Source organism: Miniopterus schreibersii (genome assembly GCF_964146895.1).
Source record: "Miniopterus schreibersii genome assembly, chromosome: 7".
Classification (NCBI taxonomy): Eukaryota; Metazoa; Chordata; class Mammalia; order Chiroptera; family Miniopteridae; genus Miniopterus; species Miniopterus schreibersii.
The window spans coordinates 34,605,204-34,617,871 of record NC_138108.1 but is presented as its reverse complement, the minus strand read 5'-3'; the positions used below and the strand labels follow the sequence as shown (position 1 = coordinate 34,617,871).

The 12,668-nt window shown below is 43.2% G+C and overlaps 1 protein-coding gene across 2 annotated transcripts in view; it reads right to left on the bottom strand.

Moving 5' to 3' along the window:
* Positions 1-12,119, bottom strand: part of FRZB (frizzled related protein) — a 28,916-nt gene extending 16,797 nt beyond the window's left edge. Inside the window, exons 1-2 of one of the 2 annotated variants that reach the window (XM_081142962.1) lie at positions 11,007-12,119; positions 3,557-3,604 (exon numbers count right to left, since the gene is read on the bottom strand). In XM_081142962.1, coding sequence (XP_080999088.1) covers positions 3,557-3,604; positions 11,007-11,484 — 526 coding nt within the window. In that variant the 5' untranslated portion in view covers positions 11,485-12,119. The remainder of the gene's footprint in view (positions 1-3,556; positions 3,605-11,006) is intronic. The other variant, XM_081142963.1, reaches the window with a different exon arrangement.
* Between the last annotated feature and the right edge of the window lie 549 nt (positions 12,120-12,668).

Sequence of the window (12,668 nt, the reverse complement as noted above, 5' to 3'; positions counted from 1 at the left end):
TCTCCCTTCCTCTCTCTGAAATCAATAAAAAAAATAAAAAGTAAAGAAAAAGTAAATGTTAAAAAAAAAAAAAAAGGAATAAATTCTGTGTTTAGTTTACTCATAACTATAAACCTACTTTTGCCCACTTTATATCACAAGGTAACCCAGAGGTCAATATAATCTGCTTTTATATTAGGAAACAGACCCAGAGAAATTATGTTATTTGGTCATGATCATATAATTAATTAGTACTGGAATTTACCAACTATATTTCCTCTCTAGAAAAACTTGTATTTTTAAAATATAAAAAGCTCATAAATCGGTCGCCACCACAAAACAGAAACTATGGGGATTCTTTTTCAGGATTACTTTCACAAAAATCTATCTTTTCATTGCTTCATCTGATTACCCACTTTAATTTTCTGTGTTGATTGGACAGCCCAAATGACTCAGTGGAACAGAACTAAAATTGTTTTTCTCCTATTCCAAGTTCTGGAAACGAGAGGATGGACTCCTTATTGCGACAGTGGGTTTACAACAGAAAAACACGCTCACAAATTGGAAGCCGCTCAGACAGAATTACTATTTCCAAAAAAAGAAAAAGAAAATTGTTAAGCTTTGAGGCAAGGACAAATTAACTGGAGTGAAAGAATTTCTTTTCCAAATTCCAGACAGAAACAGCTTGACACTTTTGAAAGAGGGGTTATGTGGGTTACAATGTTTTTATGTCTTCCTCATTTCCTCTTTTATCATAATCAACTTCAGCTGTTTCATTACTCCAAAGTATAGAATTTTGACTGTGAACAAATTATATTTTCTCTTCAGGACATGTGAATATATTTTCACAAGCAGAATGAGTTTGGTTTGGTTTGCTAGTTTGTTTTTCATCGCTCATTATACCAGAGCACAGAAAAACATGAATAAAAGAGGAATAGTAAACAATGAACCCAGGAGCACCTCATTCATTCTAGGCCGTCTTAGCCGTTGAACTACTTTCGTGTATTATGTAGGGTGTGGTTGATGTCCTCTCTGTTTCACACGCTGACGTGCTATATTTTTCTAACCAGAGCTTCAGGACAAATTGAGAGCACATGCACGCACTTGGCCAGAAATTTTGACTTACTGAATGTACTGTGTATTATACAAATGAACTTTTTGGTTTATTTTGAGCAAAGATAATAGTCGGAGTGATCCTTAAAATAGAACTATTGCTGAACACTAATGACTTTTTAAAAGATAAACGTTTGTTGGGGCGCCTTTGGTAGACATTGTCTCAGCTCAAACGCTTATCACTCTGATAAGAGTCAGTGGAAATCAACAGTGAAAACTGTTCCAATCTAATGAAAACAGATGTTTCAAAGCTATTTATAAACTTAGTAAAATCAATTTTAATTTTTAATGTTTATAAATTTTATAAATCTTATTTTATCTTCTGCTTCCACACATAAAACACCCTACAAGGCAGAACATACAGACCCAAATCAATGAATTACTAGAGGAAAGTGAATAGAAATATAGATTAATTGTAGTTATTGTAGTTATCACGTTCTTAAACAAACAAATGCAGCATTAGTCGTAGTAACAAAAACTAGAAACCCAGAAACCCAGAAACATCAGAATGAATAAAGTGTCATATATTCATATGACAGAATACAATGGAAATTTGAAAGCACTGCTATACACAGCGTAATAAAGAGGAAAGGAAGCCACAAACACACACACAAATTACATGTATACTATAGGATGCCATTCATAACAGTTCAAAATCAGGCAAAGTTAACATATGCTGTTAGAATTCCTGCCGGCAGTTATCTTCGGGAAGACACATGGAAGTAATGATTTGGAAGAGGCACGGGGAGGCTTCTCGAGTGTTGGTACATATATTGATCTGTGCGGTGGTTACTCAACAGTGTTTACTTTGCGAAAAGGCACCGCTGCGTGCTTTTATGATTCGTGATCTTTTCTGCACATGTGTCATACTTCATCTAAAAGTTTATTTTATGATAAGATGGAGTAAGTAGAGTCCATCACGTCTTTCCCACTGAATACAGTTATAAAACCTAAACAAAATGCATGAAGCAGCTACCTAAGGACTCTGAAAAGTAAACAGCAGCAGGAAGATTGGGGGAGTAGACCAGTAGCATCAAACTGGTGATGGCTTCATCATTTCCCCACCTCTAGTATCCCCCAGCTGAGGGGCTAATTAAAGCTCAATCATGAGATTTCAGCAAAGCAGATTTAAAAAGCCTATATGAACAATTGCTAATCTTATTGGGTTCATGCAAATAACCATGCCAAATTGAAACTGGACTTAATACGGTAAATAAATTGGTCTTAATTTGGCGCTTTAATAAAATGAGGGTGATTTTAGAGGGGAAATCATGTTTCAACGGACCCTATAACACAGTTTAAGTATTACTCTAGTTCAATTAAAAGCTTTATTTTTCACCTATGAAGATTTGCAACACAGTTTATCTCCACCAGGTTACAAGCCCTACACATACTCAGGAAATCCCACCACTAGATACCATCACCGCCCTCTTCTGTGCTCGGGCCTCAGCATCCCTCTGACAGAGAGCAAGGATCTCTTGGCCTGAAGGAAAACTTCACCCTTCTTCATCAGGACGCAGCTACAGAAAAGACCCTACACCCCTTTTCTCTGTAATAATTCAGAGCCAAGATCCTTGAGGGGGGGATGTAGTAGGTAGCTAAGACAGACATTAGCAGAGCACGAACAATGGGCCAGGTACAAAAGGTCACCAGGGCAGAAAGCCCCAAGTGCCTAGCAAAGGGCAAGTGTAGCATGGGACCTTGTCCCCAGGGTGACCTTTCCTCCTCTAGCATATCTCTGGTCATGCAATTTGGACTCCCTGACCTTTCCTCCCTAGAGATAACATCCAGGCCTCAGTAGTATTTCAGCTCTAGGCCCATAAAAGCAGCAAAACCTGTCAAGCAATGCCACAGCCAAGGCTGACCTCAGGACCAGCTGCATTAAATAATGACCCCCCGCCATGGCACTGACCAATCAATCAGCGAGACCCTGACCCTGAGAGGGCACACCTGGAAAGCTGATAAATATTCTATTGCGATCTTTCCCTAAGACGTCCTCTAAAATCTCCACCCTTAAAACCTTTAGGACAGAGAAACCAGCTCACTCTCCCTCCTGGGAGCACACGTGCCTTTCCCTTCCCCTTACCCCCCCCATTCCACCAGGTGCATCGCTTTTACCTTCCTCACGCCCAAGTTCCAAGGGCCCTTCCTTTACCTCTGTAACTTGTCTCCTAAGCCCATTTCTTCTATGAATCACTTCTTCTACCTCTGTGACTTTCCAAATAAATGTTCTCGTATTTAAAAAAATTTTATAGAATTCATAGAACTTTTAATGACCAAAAGAAAAAGTCAATTTTATTATATGCTAATTTAAAAGTAAAATTAATATAAATAAAAGATAATTGTTATAAGCTTACTTTAGAATGTAGGGCACAAATGTCCCCAAACAAGACTTGAGTAACTAGGTTACATCAAAGATTAATTTGACTATAAATGAAAACCAGGAAGTTAGTGATGTACTCACCACTGCTTGCCCCTCTACAGTTTCCATTACTAGAATCCATAGGAAAATCTGAAAGGTGATAGAATAAAGTAAGAATCATAACATATTCATTTCAAGAATTCCCATATAAAAATCTAATTCAGTCACAGGTATGATTTGGGTAAGAATGGAGGTGTTTCAAGGAAGTTAATTTTAATTAGTGTCATGAGGTTAGCACTCTATCATTTACAGGTCAAATAAAGACAAGACCTATTCTTTCGTGTGATTGAAAGGTAATATATTTTTTATGAATCCTCATCAAATGTGCATAAAATTTCAGGATTTAATAAAGTTTTGAGTTTTACCAAATTTGTGAGTAATGAGTATCCTACACAGTAAAGCCCATGTACATATTAGGCACTCGCCCAACACTTAGCTCTTAATGACTAAAAGAACCAAATGCATCTCAATAAATAGATGCATCACACTTTAATGGAATATATCTAAATTCTTAGCACCTAAGGAAAAAAACACATTCAGAAAGCATTCCTGTGCTCTTTGTTAACTACAGATTAAACAGTCCTTCAGCAGAAAGGAAGTGTACCATCCAAGGATTATTCAAACCAGTGCAAATAAACATGGTACTGGAAATTGCTATTCGCTCTTTTCATAATCCCGTAATCCCAGAAAATGGTAATGATAAATGACAATAATGTAAAGTCCTCCTGTGTTCTAGTTAAGAAAGCAGCCTCTAGGGAATGAGAGAGTGCCTCAGCAGAGCACCATGCTGAGAGATGCCGTACCCACCTCTACATTTTTATTGACACTTAACTCAGTACTTTCAAACAGGAGTTTTATATATGTATTAACACTTTATGTTAATGAGTTTAATGTCTCTGTTTATCCTCATAGAAAATAATGTTCTTTCTCTGTCCTTTTTCTTCATAGGTCATGAATAAATTAAACAAGGAGGGGTCAGTACCATTTTAGGACAATAGCACCCCAAATTACAATTAATGAATTATTTTCCCAGGCTTAATAATCATTAGCTGGTATTTTAAAAGCTATATCCAAGAAAAGATAGCAACCACCAAATAAATAAATAAGCAGGCAGCAAACACTTGATTCTAAAACATTTGGTTCAACTTAGTCATAAACTATTAATTTAATGACTTTTATTCTGTTCAAAGACTTCATTAACCATAAATGTATCCAAGTATTAAAGTAATGTGCCAATGGTTTTTTCCATTCCTGAATAAGTCCAATAATCATGTGATGATATGCATATGATTTACATGATCTCTCTGTAAATAAAGAAATCATATTAATTCACATTTTAAATAATTGTTTAGTGTTAAAAGGTTGAAATACAAATGAAAAACAAAGCTCCTCTCTTGGAAAAGAAAACCCCTTTGATACAGCCGAATCTACAAAAGTGGTTTTCTTCTTTCATTCTTTTTTTAAAAAAATATACCTTTATTGATTTCAGAGAGAGGAAGGGAGAGGGAGAGAGAAATAGAAACATCAATGATGAGGGAGTCGTCATTCATTGGCTGCCTCCCGCACGCCCCGGACTAGGGATCAAGCCCGCAACCCGGGCATGTGCCCTGACCGGGAATCGAACCCCGATCACCTGGATCCTAGGTTGATGCTCAACCACTGAGCCACACCCAGGCGGGCTCTTCTTTCATTCTTATTCACAGAAAAATGTTTCTACACCTTTAAAAATGCTTAGAAGTCAATTGTTAGATTATAAAAGAAAAAAACTACAGGTTTTTTTATCATAAAGAAAAAATTGTGTTTAGAAAGTTAAACTTAGAAATTCTAACAAAATCATCCTCAATTAAAATAGTAGATATTATTAGTCAGTTTTATGCCCCAGGGCTTTCTAGTAGGGGTCATAGAGATTTCCAGAATAGTCCTAAGGATGCTGGGGAAGCTAGGGAGCTTTCTCTAGGTAGAGAATAGCACGTGCAAAGGTATGGGGGTCAGACACCACAGTCCATGCTCATCAAGGGACCTGCAAGTTTTCCAGCACCGCTGAAATAGTGGTGTAAGCTGAGAGAAATGAAACTAGAGAGCTAAGGGGAGATGAGATCATAAAGGCGAGAGGCAGATAACAAAAATGTTAAGCAACAGAACTGCATTTCAGAAAGATCACCCTGTTGGAATACGGAAGGGCAATACTGGAGGTGAGTCGGTTATCATCCTAGGGCCATAATCCATGTGATAAATGGTGAGATCCAAACTAATAAAATAACATTAGAGAAAGAAGGAAGGGAATTGGATTCAGAGTAGATTCAAGCACTCGATGCCTACTGAGTATCAGGATGAGAAAGAGGGTGGAAGCGAGGCTGACTCTCAGGCCTAGCGTAGGAGCGTGGCAGTGCCTCTGAACAGTATAGAAAATACTATAAAAGAATAGGCCTATGAGGGTAAGGAAACGATGAGTTTACTCTGGAGCATGCTGAGACTGAGAGGCTAAAGGTTAGATGTAAAAATCTGGAGTGTTATGTTCTCTGCTATCTCAAAAGAAGTAGTTTTATCTTTTGAAATCCCTTATCCAGCGCTGTCTTTTTGTTCTCTTAAACTATGCAGACGGCCCCCAATTTACAATGGTTAAACCTTACAGTGATGTGAAAGTGACATGCATCCAGTAGAAACCATACTACGAATTTTGAACCCTGACCTTTCTCCAGGACGGCCACGTGCGGCACGGCACCCTCGCGATGCTGGGCAGTGGCACTGGGCCAAGCCCGCCGTCGGGGATCGCGAGGGTAAAGAGCTGATCTCCACAGAGGACTGTGCTGCCGGCCTTTTTTGAACAGTGTTCTGAGCACATTTAAGGAAGACGAGCATAGGCTATGATGTTTAGTATGTTAAATATATTAAATGCATGTTCATCTTACAAAATTTTCAACTTACTATGGGTTTATCAGGATGTAACCCGATAAACGGGCTTTCAAAATATAAAGGTAAAAGCAACCCTTTAACTGCAATCTGATGGTCAGAAGACAGATCCTCTCTAAAGTGAGGAGTCACCTCTTCCTTCAAGAAAGGGCGTATAGTGGAGAAAGGGCTCTGGTTTGAATCTTCTTTCTCTTAATAGCTTTATGAACTGGGACAATCACTTAACTTCTCTATTTGATTCACCTTTCTTTTCCGCCAAATGGAAATATCAGTACCTACCATGTAGTTATTAGGATAAATAAATTCATATGCATAACACACTTAAAACAGCACCTAGAACGTGTGAGGTATAAATCTTATTCTGTTGCTGCCAATGCTCCCTCTCCTGAGGATGATGTGTCCTCTCCCCAATCAGGCTGCTGTTGTTAAAACCTACGTTGTGCTTCACTGTTTATCAGTCACTTCACATGAATATTTCTTTTGTTCTTTACAATCCCCAATGTCAATGTCAAATGACTTGCTCAACGTAAAACATTAATGACAAATCTGGAATTCCAACTAATGGCCTATAACTCTAGAGCTGTGATTTTCTTCAAATTGAGGGAAATAGTCAACTCTCAATTATTCTAAACTATATATCTATATGGTGGCTCTTGATCTCTTTTTATACATCTAGTAGAAAGAGAAAGACCAAATATAACTTAGTCAATTTTACTACTTACAGCAACAATTGTTTGGAAGTTTGTGGGGAACAAAATAAAAAATAAATTATTAAAAAATAAGATTTGGGTACCACTGATAATTGGATTAGCTGTAAATTAAATAACACTATGAGACAGTCTTCCCTACCCCATCCAGAGCGCCTCCTGTCAATATTTTACATGCTGAAGGATCCTTAAAAATGTGCTTTCTCTCTAGTTTTAATCTAAAATTTCCATTTCTCTTTTCCATTCCATTTTCCTCCTATCACACTAAATAAGTCTTCCTTCTTAGTATTTGGCCCCTCAAATATTTGTAGACCAAGGCTAAAGAAAAGGCTGCCTGTTCCTCAGAGAGTGGAGAAATGATTAAACAGCAGTTCATGCATGTGAAAGTTGGCCCAGCTCTGCCAGGCGAGACGGGGCCTGGAGAAATGTGTTGAGCAAGAGCTGGGGTGACAAGTTAACACCACTACGGAGACCAGCAATGACTGAGGAGTGATTATAAAGGCCTTGGCATGGCACGCCATGGGTGTTGTATAAATAGCTGTTAAATATCATACCGTAAATTTTCTTAAATACACGAGTTCTATGTTTCTGAGATAAACCATTTGTAACTGACAGACAGCCATCAGACTCATTCTTTTTTCCTGTTGCTCCCAAAGGAATTTGCTCTCGAGCCTGAGGTCCAGGTCGATTTGTAGAAAATGAAATATTAAGCTTATAATACAGAAGATCTGCTTTTCCAGTTAGGTCCCCCTGTGAAGCTTCTTTTCCAGAGCTGAACTGATAAAAGTCCTAGGCTGTATCTGCAGTGACCAACATGCCACTTCTAAAAACAAATGAACACACACAAAATGTCAATTTGCTATAACAATGATAATCACAGTAAAACAGCTACAGCAGCAGCAACAATTTGTTAAGGGCCATGAACCAGGTAGTATGTATGCTGTTTAATTTCATTTTCACCATGCCTGTAGGATGTACACAGTATTGTCCCCATGGTACAGGTTGGAAAACTTTGAATCAGAGAGGTTATATAACTTCCCTCTGATTACAGTTGGCATGAAGCAGAATCCAGATTCACCAGTGTGGTCTGCCAGACTCTTTACTCACCATACAATATTACAGATTTGACTAAATGTCTTAATTAACTGGATGAGCAACTAACTTGAACTGACAAAAATTCTCAGATAAAGCAGTCCTGCATGTAGCAATAACCATATAGCTAATGTAAAATGTGGAAAAAGAATAAATTTAATGTGAATTTATTAGTAATGGTCAGGGTCTGATTTTATAAAAAATAAATACATGTTTTGCCCTAAGTATTTCAAAAGCAAAAGGCAGTTTGAAGTAATTCTCCATTTCAATAAGACTTTGCTTTGTAAAATGTCCTAAACTTGTTTGTGGAGTCATACTGTACTAGGAGGAAACAGATCCATGTGAATGGTAGGATTTGAAAAATCTTCTTGGCATTGAAGGAATGTGAAAGGTGGCCCCATTTTATTCAGGAAGACCTTATTTTTATAGTCAGCTGGATTCTAGTCAGAAAACATAGGGACTCTGTTTATACCTGGAGGAAGGCAGGGTGAAAAACAAAACCGGCTTCATGAACTATCATATCCCAACTGAACCAAGGAGTATATTTGCATCGTAAATTAAACTGGCTACATGTGGTAGTTCCTAAGTAATTCCAGGTGCCTGACAGTTTGACCCAGGACAGGGAATGTAATTTTCAGCAAGCTGGCGTTGGAAGCGAAGGGGGCCCTTCAGGCTAGAATCCACCCCTCCATTCCCCATTCCCACGGCACATTCAGCTCCCTCCTGCCACAATAGTCTGGTTCACACTGAAGGTAAAGGCAGGGCGGAAGGGAAACCATTACTAAATTATGGTTCCAACAGCCACCTACCCCTACTTATTTTTCTAGCAAGGATGCTGTCAGCAAAGCAGATATTATGGCATTTAAGGCAGCTGGGAAATCAGGTCCCCTGGACTGACAAATTGTTTCCATTCATGTCCTATTTAGTTGAGTGCCTCAGTGAAGCAATTGTCCTACCTTCGGTCCACAATGATAGGTAACTCAGGGACACTAAAGGAAACTGCTTCCCCTCCATATTGACTAGGGCTTTTGAAAGCCATTAACTATGCAAAACCTCTCTCATTTGAGGGCATCTCTGAGAGGTTTCAGAGCAAGTCTTCTCCTTTAAGGGGAGGACCCCTGGCCTGAGAGGAGCCTCAGCATTTAACTGATTTTAAGTACCTGGCAGCCCAGGGCAGTAGCTCACCCAGCTCCTCCAGAGTCTGCACCACCTGGGACAGTACTGAGTGCAAAGGCTCAGGAGCACTCTCTTAGCCCAAAGATTAATAACAAATTCATTTATTTCAGATTATTTTATGCCACTAGTTCTTGGCTCTTGATTGAAATCAAGAACACAATAGGTATATTCAAAGAGTGATGCACTAAGTGAGGTGACCAGAAAAACGCTCTTGAAATCTTTCTGTTCAGTTTTGATTTTGTGGCTCTTTGTACAAATACTTTCCCCTTCCCCACTCCCTTTATAGTAAGTGGGTAATGTGCGCAAGAAACATTTTTTTTCAAATAAGTTCCCCGACAACCAAGAACTATTATGTAGAAAGGGTCTGAAGACATGAGCTGGGGCTGAGCATGTTAAGGGGCAAAAGAAAAAGTTGATGCCCAAGAAATGAACCGAGAAGGAGGCAATCAAGTCCTCACATCCAAGAACAGAGCTCATCTGGGAGAGTATGAAAGAGAAGCCATCATAAAAGACTGGGTTTATTTTTAAAGTATACCAAGGGTGAAATCTGAGTTTGGGCTAATTGGTAGGAGTGATACTGAGTTAGAATTAAATGGCCCATAATGAACTAGGTTCAGTTGGGGTCTTAAGAGTTATGACTGTCATAATGAGACCTAACACTAGTGAGAAAACAACTTGTGGTTGATTCTATTAAACGTAGAACAGCAATAAAGTTTTACGGTAGGAAAAGACTGAAATGAATGTGTGGCTGATGTACACACAGAGAAAGAACATGAAATAAGGTACTAAAGACATTATTTACGGAGCATAAGAGTGGGATAAGAGGTGAGATTAAAAATAACATTACATGAGTGTGTGATGATAACACACCTTAAATATAACTCCTTTCACCCATATGTTATTTACAAAATGACTTGAAGGCATGTGGGAATGCGAAAAGCGCCCAGCAGCTCCGCTGGGCCAGCTCTGTGGCTGGAGCGAGTCACAGGAGCTAATTAGCAGCGCATAGCAATGCCTCACAGCTGTTTCAGTCTGGAATGGAAGGACAATTTATCTCATTGAAAGGAGAGGGGAATTTAAGGTGAACGTAATTGCTCAAATTGGATTTTGAGCAAACACATACCACTAACATCTGCGGGTCAGGGTAAGGTTACTGAAATTATCTTGGCATTTTTAATGACTGGAAGAAAACGGGGCCTGGGTTTTCTGTTTTCACCATACGCTCTCGACAAGCATCTAACACATTACAGTAGAGAAAGAAGAAGGGTGACTGGAAAGCAAGAGCATCAGGCAGGAAAGCTCAGGGGCTGCAGACAAACAGAATCAGAAAAGAGCACCGCTGTGCCAGGTCTGGCTCCGTCCACGTGCACAGGGTGGAAGTGGAGGGTCGGTGTTGAGTGGAAGTGTGACGGGAGTGGAATAAAGTGTTTTAGGGAAACACAGCACCTACTGGAAGGCGGTGCATCAGAAGGGAAAGGCGATGCGGGGAAGGAAAACAGGAGATTAAGAGAAGTGATGCGAAGAGCAAGGCCAGGATTGGAGTCAAGGCTAGTAACGGGGGCTCCGGGAAGCCCTCGGCTGAGGCAGGGCCCCGCGCCGGCACTCACCCGCTCCGTCGGCGGTGACGATGGCCTCGGGGGAGATGCACACGCCTCGGTCGTACACCGGCAGCTCGTCGCAGGCCAGGCTCTCGGGCCACGAGTGGCGGTACTTGATGAGGATGGGCTCGCAGCCCTGCCGCGCGCGCTCGCACACGGACTTGCAGGGCTTGATGGGCTCGTGCTGGAAGTCGATGGTGCAGATGGGCGCGTACATGGCACAGAGGAAGAAGAGCAGGTCGGGGCTGCAGTGCGTGCCCAGCAGACCTTCGAACTGCTCCATGGCCAGGATGGCGTTGGCCTGGGTGCTGTGGTGCAGGTGGTTGGGCATCTTGGTCATGTTCCAGGGCAGGGACTTGCACAGGGGGATGCGGACGGGCTCGCAGGCTGCAGCGCGGGCTGCGGGCACGCGGAGCAGGCAGAGCGCGGCCAGGGCGAGCAGCCCGGCCCGCAGCAGCGGCATCCCTCCCGGGCGGCCGCAGACCATGGTCCCCGCAGGCTGGGCAGCGCGCAGCAGCGCCGAGGACGCCGACAGGCCCGCTCCGCCGTCTCCTCCCCCCACCCCCCCGGAGCTGGACACAATGATCCGGGAGCTTCTCCTCCCCCGGCAATCGCACAGCTTCCTAGGATCAAATTCCCCCAATGGGGTCCCGCGAGCTCCCGCCGCCGCCCCCGCCGCCCGGGCCGCGCGTTCCCCGACGCCGGAGCCTCCGGGGCCGCGGCATCTATTTATTCCCGGCCCCTCTGGCAGAAACCTCAGACCTCGCGGAGGAATCCGAGGGCAGGGGCGCGAGAGGAAGCGAGGGAGAAGTAAAAACAAAAGTAGAGTTCGACTAGGTACTTGGTGCTGTGGGGTGTCACGTCCCCTGGATTATAAAAAGGTGCTAAAAAAAATAATAAGGCATGAAATTCTCCAAAGTGAGGGGCGCGGGGCGGAGGGGGGGGGGCGGGAAGAAAGTAAAGAAAACCAAAGGGGAAAGCCTCCCGGGGGGGCGCGGTGCAGCAGGAGTCTGCAAGGCCGGCGGGCAGAGGCGGAACCCCGCTTTCCGCGGTGCGGGCCGCGCCCGCAGCGCCCGCGTGGGCGGGAGGGACGGGCCCGAGCAGCCCCGACGGCAGGTCTGCGCTCGGGACCGCGGGTGCGCGCTCCCCTCCCGCAGCCCGGGGGGGGGGGCGGCCCCGCCCCGCCCCGCGTGCAGACCCGGCCCCCCGGCGCCCGCCCGCCCCCCGGGAAGCGGAGGACCTGGGGAGACGGTCTGCGGGCTGGAAGCCGAGGGCAGCGCAGCCTGGAGCGGCTGTGAGGCCGCGGAAGCCCCCGACGGCTCTGCCCCGGACCGCACGCCTCCCCAGCGCCACGGCGCGGGCCACCAGCCCCTTACGGAAAGCCCACCCCAGTTTCCACCTGAGCAGTCGTCCGCAGCTCCCCACTTGGACAGGAACCCCCCTAGCGCCAACCTCCCTGGTAACGCGAACTACAGCTTCTCCCCTGGGATCACACAGCTCCGCAGTCGGACGCCGCCGGGAAGCCAGCCTTAAGAAACGGCACTGGGAAGGTCCAAGTCGCAGAAAACACGGACCCTTGTGGCAGCGCCGGAGCCTTAACCCAGAGCTCCTGCCTACAAGTGGTCTGCATTTTTAATGATTAGGTGGAAGGAGGCTGCCTTTCATTAAAAA